The sequence below is a fragment of the Juglans microcarpa x Juglans regia genome, chromosome 1D (genome assembly GCF_004785595.1).
Source record: "Juglans microcarpa x Juglans regia isolate MS1-56 chromosome 1D, Jm3101_v1.0, whole genome shotgun sequence".
In the NCBI taxonomy this organism is placed as follows: domain Eukaryota; kingdom Viridiplantae; phylum Streptophyta; class Magnoliopsida; order Fagales; family Juglandaceae; genus Juglans; species Juglans microcarpa x Juglans regia.
Window position 1 is genome coordinate 29,305,917 of NC_054594.1, and position 25,433 is coordinate 29,331,349.

Genomic DNA, 25,433 nt, shown 5'->3' on the forward strand with positions numbered 1-25,433 from the left:
CGCCACATCATTTTCTTAAAAAAGAAAAAAAAAAAAGAAAAAAAAGAGAAACGCCACGCCATCGCCATTGTATTGCTCGCGTATCCATTTAAAATGAGCCACGCCACTGCTAGTCTGCTAACATAAAATAGCATCGTTCTGTTCAAAATCAATGTTGCAGCGCCACCATCTTTCCTTCTGACTTTCACTTCACCCTTCTTGGGTAAACATTTTCACCCAATCTCTTATTACTTTGTTATTCTCAACTTTTCAAATTGCTATTCATCCACTTATTCCAGATAGCTTTCAAACTTGCAGATCCTGAAAAAAAAAAAAAAAAAAAAAAATACCCGAACCTGCTTTCATTCCCACTAACCTTTCAGGATTCCATCCAATCCTTTCTGGGTTTTTTTTTTTCAAAACCCATGTGTTCCTATTAATGTTTTTTGATTTTGAGCCATTTTTCCTTAGATCTTGGTCTTGAATTCCCGTTAAGCAATTGAACTCTGACTATAAATTGGGCCTTGGTTTCTGAATGTTAGGGGAAAAAGTAAGTTAGTTGGCGGTTGTTTTCTTGTCTATCAAAAAACATTTGGCCGTTGTTTGTGAGAATGGGGCATAGTTCGAAGAAGAAGAAGCGAGGAGGAGGGAGTGGGAGGAGGAGCAAGGGTAGGACCCCATTGAAAGATAATACATCTCATCTTGGTGGCGATGATAATGAGCTTCTCTCCGAGGAGATTACTGCCTTGTAAGTGATTCTCGGTCTCCAAGTGTCTTTATTGCTTGGTGTTTTTGGTATTTGCTACCCTAGGTTCATGATACATCTCAATAGCTGTATCTTAAAATCTAGATGAGTTTTGGCTGAATTTGGGGAAAAGAATTATAATCACCTTGAAGGGATTTGTTTTGCTTAGCTGAAAAACTGGATATATAATTTAGGAATTTGGTATAAAGAACCAATATTAATAACTCTCTGATTGCTTAGAATAAACCAATAGTTTTGCAATTCTTTCAAACTTGGATTTGGGCTGGGGTGATTTGGCTGTGAAACACGAATTTGCAGATTAGGACCATGGCCAAAGTATCAAGAGCAGAAACCAAAAATCAATGTATAGCCCCAGGGTTGTCATAACTTTGCAAAATGAACCCAATGTTTCCAGTATGAAATGGGTCTGTTTGAATTATTATTTTTTTGATTGGCACTGGGTGTCCAAGAACAATGTCTCGACTAATCAAGGGGGTGCACGGCCCTCGGCAAGGAGTTTCCTGCAAGTGCACCTCGGGTAATTCAAAGGGAAAATCCCCCAGTCCAATGACCCCTAGAGATTGTTTGCACCCAAGGAGATTTGAATCTTAGACCTGGGGGAGGGGCCAAGGCCTTTTTTACTTGAGCCAACCCCTAGGGGTTCTGTTTGAATTAAATTACCCTAATACTTTAACTATTATGCATGGATTTCAGACTGCATTTTCACATTGGAATGACCAGTTTCTTTGCAGTTTCTGTTTCGACTTTACTCTTAATATAGTTCTTGTGGTCTCTTATTTGCTTGAATTAAGATTATTTTTTGAAATGGGCCTTAGCAGCTTTTCTCTTTGCCTTATGTCAACCTTCCTGGTTGCCATATCGGCCAGGGAAGCATTCGTCCTATAGCCAGTCAGCGACTAACCTTTTGATCATGATATATTTTACGTAGTCTTCAGGGATGGTTTGTGTTAAGAACATGAGACTCTGTGTGTATGAGATAAAAGCAACTGCACTCTTAGATATTTGTCATCATGCCAAATCATTGGAAGATGGCTTTGTTGTAGGTAAGAGAACTTTCAAGTATTATAAGTACATATTTCATTATATAGATGCACAAGTTGCCAAGATGTCTAAAGTATTAGCATATACCTATTCGAGCAGTCTGATGTTGGTTAGTGTGGTGTTGCATGGACTAAGGTCACTATTGGTGGAAGAGGCGCACTTGAGCGCAAACACTGGATAGAGCCTAGGCACAAAGCGCAAAGCTCAAGTGCGTGCTTGATTGAAGTAAAATGCATAGTTTTAAAGATGATGTATGATAACAAAAAATCCATAAAATATGCTAAAAAAGATATATAAAGCTAGATGGTAAATAGTTAGCCTATTAGCACAATTTATTAGAGTATTATGGAACATGAAAATCAAGTAATAAACTAATAGCATAAAACTTAGGGCTCGTTTGGACACTTATATTATCTCAGAATGCTGTAAGTAGTAGTGAAATGGTTTGTGAATAATAGTGAAATGGTTTGAGTTGATATGTTTTATTGGGTTTTGAGAAAGAAGAGAGAAAAAATTGAATAAAAATATTATAAAATTAAAAAATTATTTGAATATAATTTTTTTTTTTTTTTTTGCGTTTTGTTTGGAAGTTTTGGAAAATAGTATTGGGTTTTTACTTCTAAAAAAAAAAGTAGTATTGGGTTTTGTGTTTGGATAATGATAAGGTAATGATTAGATGAAAAAGTTGAAAATTTGAAATTGAAAAATGTTATGTATTTGAGTGATGTTTGGGAAGGAAATTATGAGAAGTTTTAAGAATATCTGAGAATACATTGTTACCCAAACAAGGCCTTAAACATAACAATTCTCTTGTGCTTTAGTAGATATACACATCTATGATATTTTAGAGCCATAATCAAATTAAAGTACATGGTTCAATCAAAATATGCCAAAAAGGCAATGACCAAAAAAGCTCAACAATTGTAGGTATCGACTTACACGCTAACACAAGCAATCAAATATTAATCTGTCTTGAAGTCGATGAATCATTTACTTCTTCATTGCGAGGTTGCCATGATCCTATGCTACGATTTCTTCGCTAGAGTTGGACTAGATTGAGTGGTGCCAAAATGGGTAGTTGAGTTCCTAGCAAGTCGGATACTTTTTTGATAGGTAACCAAGAAGTTTTATTCATAGAAGCGGGCAAAGCCCAAGTACACATGGAATATACATGTGAATAACCTATTTTACAATCGAAAGTAGAAGATCACGGACATTTAGCCCATTACAAGAAATAGCCCCTACCCATAAGAACAAAGTTTTAAAAAAGAAAAATTTAAGCTCATCCATTGTTCTCTCGTGGTCTTCGAAGCTTTTATCATTTCTCTCCCGCCAAATGCACCAACACATACATATGAGAACCATTCTCCAGATCATTGCCACTCGTGAGTTGCCTAGGAAGCCTCTCCAGCTTGCAAAGAAATCCACCAGTCTAAGAGGCATGACCCATAATAATCCAATTCTCAAGAAAAAAATCATCCCACATAGTCCTGGCCACATTGCAGTGTAAAAACAAATGATCTATTGATTCACCATTCTTCTTACACATACAACACTAGTCCAACACCATTGCCTGACGTTTCCTTAAATTATTTGTGGTGAGGATTTTATCCAGAGATGCTGTCCATACGAAAAAAGCTGCTTTTGAAGGAGTGTTCGTTTGCCATATACTCTTCCAGGGCTTGTTAGAACTTGGTAAAACGATCTAATCGTAAATTTACCTATATTGGAAGGGCTCTAGCTCATCTTATCTATAGTACCCTCTGTCATGCTTACGGAATACAATGCCTCATAGAACTCTATGATGGTCTTCCATCTCCTAGTCTTGGGCTGTCTTAATGAATTCTACATTTTATTGAGGGGAGCCACTAGAAAAGACCAAGAGATCGGCTATCGCTGCATCCTTTTCTCGCGCAATCTCAAAAATGCCAGGGAAGGTGTCTTGGAGGCTACGTTCACCCCACCATTTTTTATACCAAAATCTGACACGAGAGCCGTCACCCACCACAATATGTTCATGTCTTCGGAAGATCTCCCAGTGTCTCCTAATGTATTTCCACAAACCCACTCCATATGTGCCACATACCTCATTTGAACACCATCATCCCCAAATTGTGAATCTATAACAGATTTCCATAGGGCCCCCCTTCGTTTTGGTATCTCCACAACCATTTACCCAACAAGGTTTAGTTGAATTTCATCAAGTTATGAATCCTCAGACCACCCCCAGAAATTGGGGTACGTACAAGTGACCAATTAACCAATTGAAATTTAAACTCTTCCCCTAATCCACTCCACAAGTAGTCTCGTTGTAGCTTTTGTGGGGAGCGGGAGCAAGAATAGAAAATAGGTGGATAAGTTAGAAAGAGTATTTTTAATCAAAGTAAGCTTACCACCTTTATACAAGTACAATTTCATCCAAGAAGCCAATCTGAGCTCAACCTTTTCAACCATGCCATTCCAAATCCTCTTTGATTTAAAGGGAGCACACAATACTAAGCCAAGATACTTCAAGGGTAAAGATGATACCTTACATCCCAATAGAGAGGCTAAATTCTCCACGTCAGGGACAACCCCACCGGCACCAATTCAGACTTTGAGATATTAACTCTCAAGCCTGAGACAACTTCAACTAAGGAGTAGAGCCCTCAAAGATCAGATATGCCCAAAATTTGCGCCACAGAAGATAAGAATATCATTAGCAAAAAGCAGGTGAGAAATATCCACAGAACCATAATGAGCATTCCCTACAAAAAAACCATAGAGAAAGCCGCCTTCAGCAAGACCCACAATCATCTTACGAAGAGCTTCCATGATGAATAAAAAAAGTAAAGGAGAGAGCGGGTCTCCCTATGTAACACCTCGTTCCCGTAGGATAGAGATGTTACTAACATTTATAACATAATGCCCGGTAAAGAGATTCGTATCCTGAAATACCTCATTTATTGAAAAGCATCAAAATATTAAAACTGAATTGAACATAATTGTTTCGAAAACTGAACATAAAGTAAAAGAACATAAACTAATCCTATGAATGATATAAAAGAAATCTAGTTCTTGTGTGAATATCACTTATTCCTTCCTAAGGTTTTGTACTAGAACTACTCCTGGTCATCCGGCTCTGTGTCATCATAATCACCATCTGTAAAAATTAGACATAGAAGAAAATATGAAGACAAATAAAAATGAGTCGAATACTCAGTAAGTAGCACATCATACTATAAAATATAATTTAGCCTAGCATAGACTTAATTTCTGAAGACTCTTCACAACATACATACAACATCATGGATTCACAATCATACACGTAACATAACTTTCAAAAAAACTTTACATATATACATATATCGTCACAGATTCACATAGCATATCGATTCATCATTAACATGAGCGTAAACATACATAATCATGGCAACCATGTAACATGAATGCATAATAACTTGTTTATCTTGTCTTAACGTGAAGTGAAAGATGCTTGAGTCCATATTTCACCTAATTTGCATAATTTGTCATAACATGGAGTGAAACACGCTTGAGTCCATGTTTTACTTAACTTGCATTATATGGAGTGAAACACGCTTGAGTCTGTATTTCACTTAACTGACATAACATGGAGTGAAACACACTTGAGTCCGTGTTTCACTTAACTTGCATAACATGGAGTGAAACACGCTTGGGTTCTTGTTTCACTTAACTTGTGGTTAACCATGCTTGAGTCCATGGCACCATCTTAGCATAACTTGTGATGAACACGCTTGGGTCCGTGTCACCTTAAAACTTCTTATCTTTCTTAATGCATGGGAATTTATTAGGCTTCATGAACATTTCTAACATGGCATATTCTTGTACATGGCATAGCATAACATGGCATATTTTTGTACATGCCATAGCATAACATGGCATATTCTTGTATATGGTATAGCATAACATGGCGTGACATAACATGACATATTTTTGTACATGGTATATTCTTGTACATGGTATAACATAACATGACATAACATAACATGACATATTCTTGTACATGGCATAACATAATATGGCATATTCTTGTACATGGCACAACATAACATGGCATAACATAACATGGCATTTTCTTGTACATAGCATAACATAACGTGACATGGCATAATGTGATTTGAACATAAACATTCCATGGCATACATAATCTGAGAACTACATGAACATTACATGACTTATATGATCTAAATACTTAATGACATTACATTGCATGGCATACATGTGATTTTCATGATATAACATTCGCTCCATCAAACAACAATCTATATAAGCATAACATACGTACGCCCACTTACATGCATATCATTATATTTCATCGAAGATCATGATAGGGATCTAACCTGAGAGGATTTTGAAATTAACTCCAACTCAAAAGCATAACGTGAGTCTTTAGGAGATATGCTAGCTATTCCTACGAGGATACAAACACTGAGAGGATTTTTGAAGAGTTTGAGTTGGAGTTAGTTTCAAACTAGGAACCTATTCCAATATGGGAACCTAATGGATGACTATACCAAGATTTTGATAGGGAAAGACTCATTGTTTTAATTTATCTGTTAGCATATTTCCTAAAATAATGATAAAAAAATAATACTAATTTTAAGCCCTAAATTTGGACCGGTATGTTACACCCTGTCTCAAATCACAGGAGGATTCAAAGAAACCCATTGGAGAGCCATTCACCAAGATAAAGGATCGAGCTGTAGAGATGCAAAACTCTACCCATTTGTAACACCCCGCCTATTTACCCTTATAGATTAACTCTTAGATTAACACTAGAATTTGGAAGACTCATTTGAGTAGTCCACGACCCTAAGGGCTTTAGAAAGAATCAAATTAGTTTAGAATTTTGGTTAAGAGCATTGATCGATCACCGCATGATTAGTGATCTTGAAACCATGTTTTAAGCTTGATTTTTATTTCTTATCATTTCTCACCCTTTTGTTCTAAAATTTCCTTGTTTGGGTATCCATTTCCATTATTCTTAGATCATATTAGAACTTTAGATAAACCCTTACACATGTCATTTAGGTTAATGACATGTCAAACCCTAAAGTCGGCACCCACATGTACTTTTGTGTGCAATGGACTAATGTACCCCTAGCTTGATTATTTTTATACCCATTTTTATCAAGGACATTTTTGTCATTGGCCCCTCATTTATTCATGAAATTTTCCTACCAAGCTTGATTTCGAGAACCCTAGCCGAAACCCCAAAATTTGAACCAATCTAAATGCACATTTGTGTAACTCAGCAACCACCATTAAAACACCTTATTCATCGGGCTGCCATTTCTTCTTCATTCGGCAACCAATTCCCCACCGTCTACCTCCTATGTAGGGTGCTTAAGAGTGCCTTTAAGCTAGGCATAACAACCATAGAGATGTGTTCAAATGAATAAGACAAAATAGTTGGCCTTGGGAATGCACCTTACCTGGTGGCATGATGGCTTGCCTTCATGCCATGCATTTACTTCTCCTCCCTTTTTTCCACTCCCCCAAGGCAACTCTCCTTGTTCCCGTAGCCATTTCAGCCCGACATAGATGCAATGATGATGAAAAATCAACCAACCACACATGGCAAAAGGCTTGTAGGCGGCATCATCGCCCACCGCCCAAACCAACCAATGGAATGCCTTCTAGGCGGCGCCTCACCACCCCTTGAAGCCCTATATAAACTCATCTCCCCTTCACTAGTTCCTCACTTCATTTCCTCAAGTATTCTTTGAGTGTTCTTGAGAGCTTCTCTTCCCTTGTTCTTTGAGTGTTCTTGAAGTTCTAAGTGAATTCTTGAGTTTGTGAGTTTGAGTGAGAAGCTTAGGAGGGCCACGAGATCATTGTAAGTTTTTCTCTCTAGATCTTAATTTATGTGTTAAGTGGTGTTTTTGAGTGTTGGTATTAATCTTGGGTGAGTATAGCATGAGATACCATGTTTAGCTAGAAGCTGAAATATTGGTGGATAAGTTAGTGTTTAAATTGTTATTTTGGTGAAGATATTAGCTATGGCATGCCTCGATAATCTATGTTATGATTCGAGTATGTCTTAAAATAAATTTTGAAGTTTTGGTTTGAGGTTAGAAACATGCCATAATAGGTTTTAATTTCTATCTTGTATTGATCATCAAAACATGTATGGTTTGACTTTTAATCATACTTCATTTGAGGAAATTAGCTTATTTTACTTAGGCTTGAAATGTGAGCATTTTAGAAAGCCTTCTGATTGGGATAAGAAGAATGCATGATTTAATTCTAGCATGTCATTGATGGAGAGGTCATGTCATGCATCATTTGAGGTATAGTTAAAATTTAAGGATTTTATTAGGCATGACTAAGTGTTGGGATGAACTTGCTTAAGGTGAATCTTTTATTTCATCATTGAGGATTTCTGGTAATCATATTTTTATTGGATGAATCTTTCATGCCTGCATTCATAAGGATCAGTAGTCAAAATTTCATATAGGCATCAACTAGAGAGCATGGCACGAATTGAGGATAAATAGGTTAAGATCCCTTTTGATTTTTAAGGCATAGACAATCTTAGAACGTGCAAGATATGAGGACCATAGAATCTAGTTAAGTTTGGAAAACAATTGCATTAGTAGCAGTATTTAGAAGTTAGGGGTAATTTCCCTTTATCTAGAAGATTTTACTTTTCTTTAAGATAGAATAGATTCTAACTTAATTCAATTTTTATCACAGCCACTACCTCACTTCCAACTTCAACAGTCTGTAAGTTGGCTTCTAACTTACACTTTGATGATTATTTATGATTTTATTGATAAATACTGCATTTATTTTGTAATTGTCATTTGAGCATGAAATGTCATATCTTATGTTTCATATTTGTCATTTCGCATACAACTATCATTTTTGAATTGTGCCATATACATGCATATCATGAAAAATCTTTTTTTAAAAGCATTGCCTGAAAAATTATTTTGTCATGACCCCAAAGGTTAGGCTGGGGAAGTATCCTGGTGGAACTCCTCTGTCCACTTTAGAGTGATTAAATATGGAGTGGTAACCCCTAGGTTGACGAAAAACAGTCAACAAGTTTCGAATGAGTTCCTTTTAAAGAATACCAGAGTGAAGTCATACATTACAACACCTAATGCTGGTGGGTGTACATGTTATGATTTTTATGATGTTATGTTATATTACCAATCCATTGAGAACAAGTCTATAGACAACGTAGTTTCAACTTGAGTTGTACTACGGTCATCGGTAGGTATTCATAGTGTATATGGGGAGCTGTGATGGTACCATACGTTACATTAATTCCATGATTTTATGTAATTTTTGATGAAAGACTAAGTTTTTACGACGGAAGTAAAATTATGTTCTTTGTAAGAAAATTTACAGCAAAAGTCTACTTTCTGGAGAAATCTGAATGGGAGACAAAATTCAGTTTTTGCATTGCATGCATTTCATGTTTATTATTCTTCATGCATAGTCTATCTTTGTGTACGTTAGTTGTCTAACTTATTGAGATTTCAAGTAAATATCACCCTTTGTCGACCTAGTATCATTTCACTTGAAATGATAGAAGTTGTAGATGCAGATGGACCCAATGGACCAGTGGATCAAGAGGATTGAGGAGGAACCAGAAGTCGACAAGAGACTTGATCTTATTTTGATATTTCTAGACCTAACCCTTTGTGCCATAGAACGCATAAAGTAGCTGGTTTAGATTCTTTTTTTGGAAACTTGGTATTTTGTACTAAGATTAAGCTACTTGATGTTTTGAAACTTATGGTTAAATCAATATTATTTGGATGATTTAGTTATTCTGACATAAGTTCATTTTCACTCTTACTTTCCGCTGCGATTATTGCATACTGCTAGCTGCATTTCTAGGATGCATTGCATATTAACTATCATGTTCAGGGGTATGTAACTTTGTGTTGTATGTCCCGACGCTCTAAGTCTCTGTTACATCCCAAGCAGAGGTTGGGGGCGTCACACCATTTCTGCCATTTCTCGCCAAAACCACATCTTGGAAGTAAATAAAGTGGAAACTTCTAGTTGACGTGATCATAGGCTTTCTCCATTTTTGATACGCAAAGTAACTCAGGTTCTCTAGATTTGAGTCGTCCATCCAAAACTAGCAAGTTGAATACGATTAAGTGCTAACTTGTAAATTTCAGCAATATGGAATATAGCCCCCATTTATCTATAGTGGTGTATTGGAATGAAAGAAATGCAAGAAGTTTTAGGTCTCGTTTATTTTCACAGATGAGATGAGATGAGATAAGATGAGTTGAGATGAGTTGAGATAAAAGTTAAAAGTTGAATAAAATATTGTTAGAATATCTTTTTTTAATATTATTTTTGTTTTGAGATTTGAAAAAGTTGAATTGTATATTTTATTTTGTATAAGAACTTGAGAAAATTGTAATGATTAGATGAGATGAGTTCAGAAGTTTCCTTAAAACAAGCGAGGCCTTAAACGCCTAGAAGTTGGCTCAAGTGGTAAGAGCCTTGGTCTTAGTGCTCTGCTCCCTCCATGTCAAACCTTTGGATGCAAACAATTTCTAGGAGCTATTGGATTGAGGGAATTTTCCCTTAAATTACTCGAGGTGTATACGGGAAATATCTTGTTGAGGGCTTGTCACCATCGGTATTAATCAGGATTTTGTTCCACACACTTGGTGCATATAAAAAAAGAAGTTTTTAAAGATTGTGAGGTTGATGAAAGAGCTTAAAACTTTATTTTTTAATAGTTTATTCCATTGGTCGATTGTAATAGATTTCAATAGTCTTAACATCCATGACTTCCTTGTATCACTAGACAATCATGTCTAGGGGTTGCTCTTGTATATATCCTGTTTAGTTAACTATGCCTATTCTATCAATAAAATGTGTCTATTGATAAAAAACTTTTATTCTATCTAGAATGCCAAGAAGGGGAGTCTTTTTGGAAGACTATTAATGATTTGAAATATGGGAGTTTGCGAGGGGGTTGGTGTTCAAATGAAGTGAGAAGTGTGCATGGTGTTGGTTTGTGGAAGTATATTAGAAATGGATGGGAGGATTTTACTTGGTTTATTAAATTCGAGGTTGGTGATGGTGCGATGATCAACTTTTGGCATGACATATGATGTGGTGATTCAGCCATAGAGACCACATTTCACTCTCTTTTTGGATTGGCTCTTAATAAGGAGGCTTCGGTGTCTGAGTTGCTGGATTGTTCTAGTGGGTTCCTTTTGTGGAATGTTTATTTCAATAGAGCTGTTCATGATTGGGAAATTGGATCTATCTCTGATTTTTACATTTTATTGTATTCCTTGCAATTTGGTAATTATGAGGTGGACATGATGCTGTGGATGAAGACTGGGAATCGGAAGTTTTCTGTACGCTCATTGTATAAATTTTTTTTAAACTTTTAATCAATGCAGTTATAACTGATACTAAGGATAAAACAATTAGCAAAGAATATATTGCAACAGAAGAAATAAATAAAACTTTGTATTCTCATGAAATTATCCTAGGAAGAAGCATAATGGGCTTTCAATTATATAATTTGCACACATCCTGTATGTTTCTTGCTTATTCTACCATGAGGCTTTTAAGTTCAAGATCTGGAGATATTATATTATTGGGTATTTTGTTCTTAAATCCTATGTTTTCTATGCCAACTATTTTCCTTTTTGATAGTGGTCCTAGCATGCTCAATTGTGGGTTCCAAATCCTCCTATCTTGTAATGCTAATGCGTCCCATCTTTAGAAATTACATGCCACAGGTTGAACACACGATCTACCCCTTATTAGGAGGGAAGATGTCTCACTTGACCATGAAGGCAATTATTAAATATGTACTTGTATATGGGTCATTACCGGCTCAATTGACTTTGATAGTAATCACATGCGTTCAAGTTTGTCAGTGACCATGGTAACTAACACTTGGATTGTACCTTGCCATCTTACTGTGATGTTTAGGTGTGCAATATTTCAAGAAGACTGCAAAATTATTCCTGGATCACCTCCTCAAATAATTATTAAGCTCAGGTTTCTGCCATTCTGATGTTGCATCAGTCTCAATAATGAGCTATAATATTTCTTTCATAATTTCATTCAGTTTTACATGAAATTTGTGCAGGTCTTACTCAAAGGATATGGGTTATGAGGATCTAAATGTTTCTGCTCTTCTTTTAGTTAGGTTAGTAAGGTTATACCCTGTTTTGTTTCCATCATCTATCAAATCATGTTCCTTGTTATTGATTTTTTTTTTCCTGTTTATTAGATGCTTACCTGGGTATCCTTACAAGTGTCCAAAGTTGCAGATAACTCCAGAGAATGGTTTGTCAAAGAGCGACGCTGATAAGCTTCTAGCTCTCCTCTCTGATCAGGTATGAGTTGACCTTTTTCCTGCTTTCATATGATCTTATGCTTTTCAAGAATTCTGTTGCTGTTAAAATTCTTGGTTATATGATACCTCAAGTTTCTTTCTAAGTGAGCTTTTTTCAGTTTACTTACTATTTAAGTCAATTACTGGACACAAGGTCCAGGTGCGTGAAGATATAGGTGGATATACTTTTCAGGCTGTGACTTGTGAGCTGCCATTTGCTTATGAGCTGCCACAATAGCAGCCAGGTGATTGCACATTTATAAACATATATTCCCCGAAAAATCTGCATTTCATTAATTGAAATGAGACATGAAATTTCGCTTAGATCGCTGTTTTATGTCTGCACATGTGGCATGTCAGCAGGTAATTATTTTTCAGGAATCCTTTTATATGTCCCATGTACTTGGGATTTTGCCTATTCTTATGATCGATAAAATTTTGGTTTTTGGGAACCCTTTTGTGAGTCGTTTGTCTTTTCTCTCTCCTTAGTTTTTCTCTCCGTACACAATATTTCCTTCCGTAAGTTCACGTAGTCCACGGTGGTTGTGGGCTCTTGACGGTGGGGTGTCTGTTGCAACCTTGGAAGAATATGTCTTCCATGAGAAGTTTAGCAATCGAATCGAAGGTGTTCGAGATACGGGCAGAGGGGCGTGAAGTGCTTATCACTGAGAGGGGTTGGAAAGGATCGCAAACCTTGAGGTTGGGTTGGAACACAGCACGCTGGGTCTTAAGGGGCTCTGGAGGAATGTTTTAAGCATGGGAGAAAGGTGTATTATTTGCTTATAGGGATGAAAACAGAGGGTACATCGCGCAGAAGGGCTCCAATTTTCGTGGCAGTTTCTTGGCCCTGGTGGAATATAGTGGAGGAGGGCATCGGAGTTTCATCTTTATCCCTGAGGAAAGGGATGGAATGGGGTGGAGGAAGCTTGCGGTGGCCGTGAGGGAGGTGGGTAACAAAGGTGCTCAGGGGAGAGGTCTACCACCTTTGTCGACAGTAGCACTCCCGTTGGCTCGGTATTACATGGAGGTTGTGCAGACACCTCGAGACGTGAGAAATTATGCTTCGGCAGACTTGATTAGAGTAGGTGAAGTTCTTGTTTTGGTAGGTATACAGAGGCGGGAGGGTGATGGCAGAGGCGTGTCTGGGCAAAATGATGTAAGTGTTTTGAAGGATTTGCGGGATATGCAGGCTGCTTTGGAAGAGATGGCCGTTAAAGTCAAATGGATGATACGGTGCGTATTGGGTAAAGAAGCCATGGGGTCAAGTTTGGGCCTGGGGAGTGGGCCGGAGTCTGATCATATGAAGAGGGGGGATTGGGGCATTGGGTGTGGGCCAGGAACAAGGGCTTAAAGGAAAGGCCCAGTCTAAACATAATATCAGGCCTGAGCCCAACCAACTGAAAGGTTTGGCATGGAGGAAGAAGTTGCAGTTCGGGGCAGACTCAGCTGTGTGTGGGTCACCGCCACTGTTGCCGGCGAAGCCTCAGATGGTGACGTCGAAGACCCTCGAAGCTTCGACGGAAACACAGCCGCCGGCAATAGGGTTCGTGAAGCTTGGAGGGGTGAACTCAGGCAGATCTGCCGTTCGCTCAGTTCCCATCGTCTAGGCTCTTGCACAGACTTGGTCGATGGAGGTAGATAACAAGATCCTGACGTCAATCGTGAGGAGTAAAGGCGAATTTCTCGTGAGCAAAGGCAAGGCAGTTTTGGCTTAGTCCTGAGACAATGTAACGACGCCGATAATAGCACAGGTGCTTCCACCATTGGCACAAAAAGAGTCAATAGGCACAGATGAAGCCTCGGGTGAGTTAGTGTTGGTCCACCATGTTCTGGAAAGGGAGGCAGGGGAAATTGTTGAGGCTGCTGAGGGACAAAATGAGGTTCTGACCTCTATGGTCACTCACACGAGGATGGTGGAAGGGGGTAATTGTTTACTGAAATAGTTTTTGAATTTAGAAGGAAGCAGGTAGGTTGAGTTTGAACGGCCTGAAATGGAAGAGTAGGATAGGATGGTTTCGGACCCACAACTCGAAGTAGCTGTTTATGAGGAGGAGATGGGTAGTTCATCTCCGTTACAAATGACTCCTCTTCAGATTGTGTCCAAGGAAACCTCAGACTAGGTTTTTAAACAAGTGGAGAAGATTCAAAGTTGTGTGGGTCTCTTTTATGATGGTTATGAAGAACAATTGAGGGCACTTTTAGTTGCTATTGAAGCTGGTCGATCCACGGTTGAGAAGTCATCGGTGAGAAAGGAGCGGGAGTTGAAAAGATTGTATTGTTCTATTAATTATGACAATAAGGAGGGTACTTCAGGGAGGGACAGATCAAAGGGGAGGGAAGCTATTTCAGCTAATGAAACCTAAAATACTGTCTTGGAATATAAGGGTGATCAATAATGTCAATAAACGCCTCCGCATTAGGTCCATTATTCATAGTTGGAAGATCGATGTTGTATGCCTCCAAGAAACAAAATTGGAAATTGTTGACAAGAATGTAATTAGTAGCTTGTGGAGAGGTTCGTTTGTAGGCTGGACTTATTTAGCCTCTTCGGGTGCTTCTGGTGGAGTTCTAGTCATGTGGGATAGTAGAGTTGTCGAGATGGTAGAAGAGTGCATTGGAGATTACTTGGTGGCATGTGTATTAAGAAACGTGGACGATGGGTGGTCATGGGCATTAGCAAGTGTATATGGTCCCAATAGGGATCAAGATAGGAACTTGCTGTGGGATGAAGTATCAGGGTTGTATTCTGTGTGGGATCTACCTTGGTGCATATGTGGGGATTTCAATATAGTTCGATTCCAAGTGAGCGGGAGGGTCTATCTTCGATGACTACAGCTATGGAAGTTTTCTCACAGCAGATTTTTGGTTTGGAATTGCTGGATTTGCCATTGGTGGGGGGTGAGTATACGTGGTCCAATTCTAGAGGCGGTTCAAGATTGGACGGATTTTTAGTATCATCATCATGGGAAGCTCATTATCCGAAGTTGTGCCAAAAACGATTTCCAAGGGTAGGATCGGACCACTTTCCCATTATTCTTGAGTGTGGGATATTCATGAGGGCAAACGGTACTTTAAGTTTGAGAAAATGTGGTTAGAAGTGGAGGCTTCGTTGATAAGGTAAAAAGTTGGTGTCTGTCGTACCAGTTTGAGGGGACTCCTAGTTTTGTTTTGGCTAGTAAACTCAAAGCTTTAAAAGCTGATTTGAAGATATGGGAATAAGGAGGTTTTTAGGAATGTTGAGCAGCAGAAAAACGCCCTTTGGGAAGAGCTTCAATCCTTGAAAGCTGATGGGGATAGTGAGGGGAGTTTGTCTAGGAAGAACGAAGTAAAAATAGAACTTGAGAGGGTTTTTTTGAGGGAAGAGATATCATGGAGGCAGAAGTCGAGAGTTCTTTGGCTTAAAGAGGGAGATAAGTGCACTAGCTTCTTCCATAAAATGACTAATTCTCATAGACGTAACAATGCTATTGAGATGTTAAGAACTGAAAATAATATGCTATCCTTACCTGCCGAGATCCAAGAGCATGCTGTGCAGTTTTTTGTTCTCTCCTAAGTGAGACAGAAGCTTGGAGACCTAAGATTGATGGATTGAACTTTGCAGCGGTGGATGATTTTTCAGCAAGTTGGCTTGAGAGGCCGTTTGAAGAGCTTGAGGTGCATCGGGTGGTGTGTGGAATGAGGAGAGACAAAGCTCCCGGGCTGGATGGGTTTTCTATGGCATTCTTTCAGGATTGTTGGGAGATTGTGCAGGAGATTGGAAAAAAGTTTGTTGCCCGATTGCTGATAAAGGTTTGGGTCTTCATAGTTTATGTAGTTTTAATAAGGCATTGTTGGGGAAGTGGCTATGGAGATACCATGGGGAAGAGGAAGCATTGTGGAGGGGGGTGATCGATCGAAAGTATGGTAGTGATTGGGGAGGATGGTGTACCAAGGAGTGTAGGGGTTCGTATGGAGTGAGTCTATGGAAGTTTATTAGGAAAGGTTGGGGTTGCTTCCTGAAACAAGTTAACTTCTCGGTTGGTGATGGTTCAAAAATCAGATTTTGGTCTGATGTTTGGTGTGGGAATACTGAATTGTCTAGAGCATTTCCGCTTGTTTTCAGATTGGCGACTAATATGCAAGCTTCAATTTTAGAGGTGATGGGTTTTTCCAATGGAGTGGTGCTTTGGGATGTAGGCTTCTCCAGATCTGCCCAGGATTGGGAAGTAGAGGATGTTACTGATTTTTTTAGACTGTTGTATTCAGTGGAGATAAGAAGACAGGGCAGGTACCAACTATGTTGGAGACAAACAGCCTTTAAAAAGTTTATAGTTCGGTCATATTATAAGGTGATACTAAATCAGCACCATATTGGCTTTCCTTGGAAGAGGATTTGGAAGGCTCATGTTCCGTCTAGGGTGGCTTTTTTGTATGAACAGAGCAATAGGGAATATTTAGACTATAGATAACTTGAGGAAGCGTGGAATGATTGTTTTGGATTGGTGCTTTATGTGCAAGAAAGAAGCGGAATCAGTGAACCATCTACTACTTCATTGTGAAATGGCTAAAGTGCTGTGGGATGGAGTGTTTGGAAGGGTTGGGCTGAGCTGGGTTATGCTAGAAGCAGTGGTTGATTTTCTAGCAAGCTGGACCAACTTTCAAATGCATACTTGTTCCCAAGTGGCAGCTGCATGGAAAATGATGCCTCTGTGTATTATGTGGTGTATTTGGTTGGAGAGAAATGAGAGGTGCTTTAATGATCGGGAACGCAATAGAGATGCATTTTGGAAGTTTTTTTAAGCACTCTACTTAGCTGGTTCTCTGCTATTGTACTCAAGGGTGGGGCCGTAAACGAGTTCTTGTCTTTGTTTTTCTAGTTTTAGAATGTAACTAGGTGTTTCTCCTGTATACTTCCTGTGTATTTGGGCTTCGCCTATTACATTGTGCTTAATAAATTTTTAACTTATAAAAAAAATTATTTTTTTGTCTGGAGTGACATGGTTGTTATGGCCAATGGTTTTTGGACCAAATAGTATTTTCTTCCCTTAAACAAAGGGGTGGAGGATGAGGTCAGGAGATATCCTATATAAGTGCTTGAATTGTTTTTACCTACTGACGTTTATTTTATTATGGATTTATCTCAGGCAAATTCTAATGCTCGAGAAGGACGGGTGATGATTTTCAATTTAGTGGAGGCCGCTCAAGAATTCCTATCTGAAATTGTTCCAGTTGGTCAATCACATGTATCTGTAAGTTATTAAATTTAATCATTATTAGGGTTTCAACTTTTTATGAATTTGCTTTTTGATAAGTAACTTTTTATCAATCTAATGTTGAATACTTATTTATCTAATACATTAGGAGTATTCATTGTTTTTGTTTTTAATTGCACACTAGTGACAGACCCATGCAGTGCGCGGAATAATCTAAGATATTTAATTAAAAATAATATCTATATGTTTAAAATGTTTTTATTTTAACCTATTTAAATATTTTAAAGATGCATAAAATGTTTTAGATTCATTTTATAACATACACTACAAAAAATAAAGAAAAGAGTTGAGGATCCCATGGCCTTGTTTAGTCACCCAAGATTTTTCAAAAGTTTTCAACAAAATTTTGAAAATCTCAAAGCAATAATCTTTAAATCTAAAACAAATACACTGATTCAACTTTTCAACTTTTCACCCAATCATTACCCAAACACAAATTAAAACTATTTTGACAAATACCAAAACAACTCATAAAAAATTATATTCAGATATCTTTTCAACTCTACCTATCCACTTTCACAAAGCCCAATACAAAATTAAAAATAATTTCATTCAAAATTTTCTCTACTTTTTCTGTGATATCATTAGATAAGGAATTTAGTCATGTCTCTATATTCTTTCTCAGTATCTATAATACATTGTGGTTTATTTTTCATTTAACAATAGAAAACTACTAGAGACACAAAGGGATCCCACAAGCTGACATGGCACAATGCCATGTCATCTTTTTTTTTTTTTTGTCAATTTCTCCCCGACGCCCCACGTCTCCTCTGTTCCCAACAGAGGCCCCCTGCACCCCGCGTCCCCCTACATTCCCAAACCCCCAACCCCATCGGCGCTGTTCCATCTCGCCGCCACCACCAGTTGCCATATTATTTTGCATTTCTCAATAATTTAGAAAGGTCTAAAGGTTGATGTTGTTTGGAATCTATGATCTGCTGTTTGGCTATCCAGAAAGCTGTGGGTAAGTAAGAATAATAAGCTAAAAGAGTTTAATTGGGTTTTGCCAAGTAGAGGTTCCTTTTTTTTTTCTTTTTTCCTTTCTTTCTTAGGTCCCCAATCATTAAAATATTAAAGGTTTGGAAAGGTTGGCAATTTTCCTACTCCGTCTCTGCAACCATATCTTTCTGATTCAATATTACTGATTGTGGAGCCACCATTCTCGAAGCCAGTTTTCCGACAACAAAGCTAGGAATTTCACGCAATCCACAAATCTCTGGATCCGAAGCAAATTCACCCACCCTCCAAAAATCACTTCCTTTTTCATAAAAAAATAAAAAACTAAAATTTGGGAAAGAAAAAGAATAACCTTTAGGAACTGGTAATGAGCTCAAAGGCAAATAGATTAGATGGGTCTGGGAATTAGGAGTGGTGGAATCGGGAAAGAGAGAGAGGCGAAGTAGAGATGAAAGAGAATAACAGATGGGTATGTGTCAATAAAATAACTGGTAGTGTGGAAGTGGTGTTAGGGACCTCAGTCAAGCCCCTAAACACTATGATCTCCTCGCCTAGGATCTCCTTGTGATGACCGAGTGCCCGTTCCTCTCTTGCTTGGTTCTCGAACAAAGGTCACAAAGATGGCAACTTTGGTAAAGTGACGTTAGGTGTCTAGGCTTGACTTGGCGTGTGGGTTGGTGGGAAAGATGATGGCGTGTGAGGGTTACAATGGCTGATGGAGGCGCACGGCAATGGAGGAAAGTAGGGTTGGTGCCACTTAGGGTTTAGGTTTAGGGTTGGATGAAGGAAAATGGGATTAGGGTTAGATGTGGGGCGGCTAGGGTGGATGGCAACAAGGGATGGATTGATTGATTGGTTGAGAGATTTTAGGAAGGATTCCTAAAATCTTGGAACTTCAATAAGGAAAGGATATGGCCGGTTATGGGAGAGGATATGGTCAACTAGGATTCCTAAATTATAGGAACCCCCAATATGGAAAGGGAGGTGGGCGGCTAGGGTTAATCCAATTAAGGCAAGTGATGGCTGAAAATTGGATTTGAATTCAAATGGGAGTGTGTTTCGGCTAGGGCAAACACTCAAAGGGGCGACACTTAAGTGTCAAAATGGATCAAAAGAGGCAATTTGTTGGTCTCGGCAATGAACATAAATTGAACTCAAACAATCCCAAGAACAATCCAAGAGCACTTTAATAACAAAGTTCACAAATTAATAAGAACAATGGATAGAAAATAAAAGACAAGATGATGAATGAAAAAATACTCATAAGATTGATAAACCGGATCACACTTATTCACGAATTGCACCCCAAAGAGCCCAAGTGCTAAGCATCGAAAATGTTGATCTCAATAACAAAACCGTCCAAAAGGAAATTGTCCAAAGATGTAAAAGAAAAGACTAAGGGTCCTATTTATAAGAGTTACAATTTGGAAACCCCAATAGATCCCTTGAAATAATTAAATAAATCAAATTAAATAAATAGATTAAATAACAAGATAAGGGTCATGGACCAAATCTAGCTGTGGCATGCATGGCCCATGGTGGGTTAGGTTGGTGCATGGTGGTCGTCGGGCTGGTCCATGGCTAGGTGTTATGCAATGGCTTGCTGATGGTGAGCCATGTGTGCGTGCTACATGGCCCAGGCTGGTGGCCTGGGCGTTGGGCTGCAAGGCATGGGCTGGAGCCATGCGCTAGATGGCATGCCTGATGGGCATGCCACTGGCCTAGCCTGCAAGGCACGGGTTGGAGCTGTGCGCTGGATGGCATGCCTTAGCAGGTATGCCATTAACCTCGCTGGCGTGCTGCGTGGGGCACCTGTAGGGGCGCGTGCAAGGGCTTGCGCGTGGCTGGGTGCAGGTGAGCGTGCATGGGCATGTGTAGGCGTGCGCGCATGGGCGGGCGTAGGGTCGCGCGCAAGTGCGCGTGTAGGCGTGGACGCAGAGGCGCGCGCTGAGCTGAGTGGGGCCGCGTGCATAGGGGCGTGCTCATTGCCGTGTGCGGTGCAGGGCTATGCGCCTGGGCATGTGCATGGGCTTGCGCACGCCAGTGCTACGCCCGGCTGCTAGCCTCATTGGCCCGCATGCTGGGCGCCCCATGTGTGTCAACGCATGGGCCAAGGCATGCATGCATGCTGGGTGCCCCGTGCGTGCCACGGCACGGGCCAAGGCATGCGTGTAGGCTGGCCAGGGTGCTGTCCTTGCCTTCCAAGGGTAGTGTTAAGGCTTGTCCCGGGGCCACTTTTCTAGGGGTTTTAACAAGTGGGCTGGCAGTGACGTTGGTGTCAATGCTGTCAACGGAGCTAGTGTGAGCTCGGGCCTGTGTTGTTGGGAACGGGAGGGGGGAGGGAGACTCGGGGTGGGGTGGAATTCAGGGGTAAATATGAAAAACAGGAAAAATGAAAATAAAAGGTAATAACTTAGATGACGTGAGTTTGTGGGATCCCTTTGTGGCTCTAGCAGCCTTCTTAATAATAATATAATAGGAGGTATGATGTGGCTTTGTAGGAATAATTTTCATTTAATGATAGTAAAATGAGATAGTGGATGATCTGGCTTCATGATAGCAATGTTTTTGTTTTGAAAATTATATAGTATATTTAGATTATTGATGGTGTTCTTTTTTTTTTTTTTTCAAATTGTTTTGTTTGCCGGTCATTTTCTTAGATTAACTTGTTTTGGATCTGATAGGAATTACATGTGCCATTATTCGTTGCTGATTAGTTCCAATACCAACCTCATCATCTGCCATTTCTGGATTTGACTGTTTGATTCTCACGTGTTCCTTCTTCAAATTTGTTCAGACTTTTTTTTTTTTTTTTGTTTTGGGGGGGTTCCCTTCCAAGCGTACCATTCACAAATAAACACAACAATGTACCATTTTGAATTGCTTGTTGGCATGGACAAAGTCAAGGCAATAGCTTTCTGTGTTATCTATTATTATTTTTTAGAGTTGGCTGTGTTTAATGCAATATTTTCTGTTTGATCCATTTTTTTATAGAAGGGTTCATGCTCAACCATGGATGGCGGTGGCGAATTCTTTCAGAAGGAAATCACAGCTTCAAGTAACAAGAGGGGACCTTTTGTTTATGGTCTTATGGACCTCTTCAGTGGCTCTGGAGAGTCATGGAATTGGGGATTTGAAATGGATGAAAAAAGTGGGGTGAATTCTTCAGTGCAACCCCATACATTAGAAGGCTCAAAACTTGGATATGACTATCAGCAAAAGGGACTTGATAAGAATCTAAAGCCATTGAAAATACAGGATACAAAGCAAGGTTTATTGCCTTTCCCTACTGCCAAGTTGGATACCCTTGATGAAGAGACTGAAGATAGCAATAAGAGCATATCATCGTCTGATTCAAGTGGGTCCCCAGAGGAGGAATTGGCTGGTGATGCTACTGATGATGAGAGAGATGTAAGTAATGTTGGACCTAACTGAGGGTTGTGTAGTCTTACAAGATTAGATGCTTGACTTTTTTTAAATTGCCATGTTTGGATTCATGTTTGGACCTGGTAAGTAATGATTTTAGTAGGGGCTTCTTGCATGCATACTGTGTACTTAGGTTTTCTGTTTTTCTTTATAGGTAAAATGTTCTCTTACCAGAAGTGGAATGTACTCATTCCCAAGGTTATATCAGTTTATTTCGTGCATGCATACAATGTACTTAAGTTTTGGGGGTTTTGGGGGGAGGGGGGTGGTTGGAGGTGGGGATAAATTAATATGCAAAAAATTGTGAAAGGTGATTGATTACTCATTTGGTGGATAAAGAATGAGTTCCGATTTTATAAGAAATTTTGGACGTTCTGATTGCTGTAAGGGAGATGTATATGTGTAAGTTTTTTGTTACCTGAACACACGTAATTTAAGTTTATGCTTGTGACATACCTGAAAAAAGCAGTTTATGGAAATGGAGAAGACAACAGAAGATGATGGTGATGGTGAATTCGGCAGTGAGGCTTCAGGGTCGCTTCCTTCTGCTTCTGTGGGTAATGACCAAGAATCTCAAATGGTTGAACGTGATCTAATAATGGTAAATTTTAATTTCCGCCTTTCCTTTTGTCCCATTTAGAGTGAATCCTAATTTTTCTGTGTATCTTTTACATTAGGTTCATCTACTTCGCCTCGCTTGTGCTTCTAGAGGGCCATTGGATGAAGCTTTGCCGCAAATAGCCACAGAGTTGTACAGTCAAGGGGTGTGTGGTTGAAGTTATCAAAGTTTGATAAGTCATGTTATACGGAGCCTGATCTTTGTTAATTTGGCTTTCAGATCATTTCAGAATGGGCCCGAGATTTAGCTTCAAAACCATCTTCAATTTTTAACAAAACATTTGATCATGTTTTCCAAAAACAGATGGTCAGTTATCCCATTATTTGAATTTGTTTCATGCAACTAGAACCCAGTTTCTAAATCTGATTCATGTTTTTCTTTTGTTTCAATAATTTTGTCTAGGTTTCATCGAGAATATCTCAATTTTGGAAACCCACTACTGATTTTGAAGATCCAAGCACATCCCTCCCAAGCTCTCGCTTTCTCAGTGACTTTGAGGAGCTAAAACCCCTTGGTAAATTCATATACACGTTTCATGTAGTTTTAACTTTAATTTACAGCCACTTGAGGTGGTGCAATTGCTTCTGTTTGAGTGTGGGTTTCATTTGATCTTAAACTTGGTTTTTCTTCTTTATATTGTTTTTTTTTTTTTAAAAAAAAACGACTGAGTTCTTTTTATGTTTGATGGCTTTAATGATTCTTGATCTCTAAACGTTTAATTTTCAGTGTAACTTACCCATTTATCTAGTATTCATAATGAGTGTGATAGGAGATCTGGCTTTGTGTTGTTTAGTGATCTAGAATGCTCCTCTTCAGTGTCCCAGGGATTTGGGGTTCATGGGCAGACCAAAAGAGGTGGCAATCTTTAGAGAACATCCACTACTATTTGGGGTGTAGTGAAAATGAACGGTATAATTGTTGTGATCAGGAAGTGCTCCTATGTGTTTTGCTTTGCTGTTTCCCTACTCTTGAATTGGATTTTTTTTTTTTGTGAAAATGGTGGTGGTGGATGAAAAGAAATGACCTCTTCAACGCTCGCTATTATCAGAGAGTTGCATTGGTGGGGATGGATCTGGCTACAACACTACAACAACTAAATATTTTTCTTAAGAATAAAAGTTTACTACAAAAGACATGAAGGGGGTATACTCATAACATGAGAAGTATGCAAGAGTGGTCTTTTTATACAAGAATGAAAAGGCTAAATATAGTGGGTCCAAGGAATAAAAAAATGGAGAGCAGTTTGCAAAAGAGTTCCTTGGATTTATAAGGATTCCAAAATGCTTCAACTATAATCTTGACTAGTCCTTTTGGAATATAAGCCTATATGTGGCTTGAATTTTTCTTGGGTCATTACGAATGGTATCATAGTGAATCATTTGCTCGAAGTGTGGAATTTGAGTTGTGCTGCCTATAGCAGAATAGCCTGACAGAGTTGTCGGGGGAGATTATATTATTCCATATGGATTGAGTATAGGAGGCTGGCGAATGAGATCCTACATTACTTCATTATTATTATTTTTTTGTTTTGGGGGGGGGGGGGGGGGGGGGGAGATTGTCTTATTCCAGATGGATTGAGTATAGGAGGCTGGCGAATGAGATCCTGCATTACTCGGGGGGCAGAAGTTCTTGTGATTTATAATGAGTACAAGGGCTCTAATTGTAACTTGGATTATTCCTTTTGGAATATAAGCTGAGACATAGATTGGGCTTTTCATTGGATCATTACACCTCCTTAGGAAAAAAAAAATAAGAAAAATATAGATGCTATGAATCCAGAAAATTTTAAATTCTCCATTGTTAGGGTATGTTCTTTGATAAACAATCAAAGTAAGAGCAAAGCAGCAGCCTACCTGGATAATTGGTTACTTAACTAGTCTACTCTTCCATGCCAGCTAGACAGCATACCAAAGATGGACTATGGTTATTCCAGTTACTATCAATGAAGAAAACCACAAAACACTATAAAGCTCCTAAGCAACTAGACAATGCAACATGAAAAATTTCCCTTTCTTTTCACGTACTAGGCCAATCACCGTAATTTGCTTCCTTTCAATAAGATTATCAATGGACAAACTAATATGATACTTATAAAAAAAGAAGTTATCCATGTTAGTGGCTACATTGTGAGAGAAGAGACTGTATGTCTTCTAGACACTGTCGAGAGATTCTATACAATCATAGGAACTATAGATGGAAAGATACTGGATTGAATTGCTTTAAGTGGAAGTTTTATTGCTCATCATTAAAGGACAACTTGAATGGTTCCTCATCTATGGGTTGTTAGTATCCGTAAAAGGTTAACTGCTTGACTCTAATTTGAAACTGCTATTTTATTGGATGCTAGTTACTTTCTCAATCCCTTGTTTGATAGATCAGTTTCCACCAAACCTCACTGATTATTTTTCTTTTGGAGGTTGTTTTCTTCATAGGTTTTAAATATACCATTATTGTTGATTGGCTTGGCTTTTTTCCTTTTAATATTGCAACACTTGGAGTCTTAACTTTGCCAAAACAGGTCATGGAGGTTTCGGTCATGTTGTGTTGTGCAAAAATAAATTAGATGGAAGACAGTATGCAGTGAAGAAAATTCGCCTCAAGGACAAAATCCTGCCTGTTAATGACCGAATATTGAGGTAACTACTGACTAGATAGAAATCTAATGCTCATTTACCTACAAATCATGTGCTTTATGAATTATCATAGTTGTAATGCTTTCTGGGTTTCAGCATAACCTTTTGGATTTTGTATAATATTAAGTGAGTTATAATTTTATATTACTTTACCAGTAACTGTTAAGGGTTTTCTGTGAAGATTAAAAATGAAATCTTGCAGTTTGTTCTTACTTTTGTAGTGAGGAAGTTTCTACTATTAGAAACGTTAATTGGATGTCATTGCAGTTTGCATCATTTATCCATTGCATGTAAAATGTTTTTCTATTTAATGGCTGCCAGTTTTCACATACAGAGTACTTCATTGGTTGGTTGAAGTCTATGAAGCTATGCTTTCCATAGGACCTGTGAT

General features: G+C 38.7%; 1 protein-coding gene and 1 long non-coding RNA gene across 5 annotated transcripts in view; one reads left to right on the forward strand and one right to left on the reverse strand.

Moving 5' to 3' along the window:
- Positions 1–63: 63 nt before the first annotated feature.
- LOC121253467 (eIF-2-alpha kinase GCN2) overlaps positions 64–25,433 on the forward strand; it is a 59,504-nt gene continuing 34,134 nt past the window's right edge. Inside the window, exons 1-12 of one of the 4 annotated variants that reach the window (XM_041153483.1) lie at positions 64–202; positions 522–727; positions 11,747–11,815; positions 11,907–11,966; positions 12,051–12,156; positions 17,279–17,383; positions 21,359–21,775; positions 22,260–22,391; positions 22,468–22,554; positions 22,629–22,715; positions 22,812–22,923; positions 24,928–25,045. In XM_041153483.1, coding sequence (XP_041009417.1) covers positions 591–727; positions 11,747–11,815; positions 11,907–11,966; positions 12,051–12,156; positions 17,279–17,383; positions 21,359–21,775; positions 22,260–22,391; positions 22,468–22,554; positions 22,629–22,715; positions 22,812–22,923; positions 24,928–25,045 — 1,430 coding nt within the window. In that variant the 5' untranslated portion in view covers positions 64–202; positions 522–590. Of the gene's footprint in view, positions 728–11,746; positions 11,816–11,906; positions 11,967–12,050; positions 12,157–17,278; positions 17,384–21,358; positions 21,776–22,259; positions 22,392–22,467; positions 22,555–22,628; positions 22,716–22,811; positions 22,924–24,927; positions 25,046–25,433 lie in introns of all 4 variants that reach the window. The other 3 variants (XR_005938405.1, XM_041153481.1, XM_041153487.1) reach the window with 3 other exon arrangements.
- Positions 10,687–14,054, reverse strand: LOC121253482. The gene is made up of 3 exons (XR_005938406.1): positions 14,044–14,054; positions 13,799–13,804; positions 10,687–11,271 (listed from the first exon to the last, which is right to left on the reverse strand). It is a non-coding gene; the product is annotated as an uncharacterized LOC121253482 (long non-coding RNA).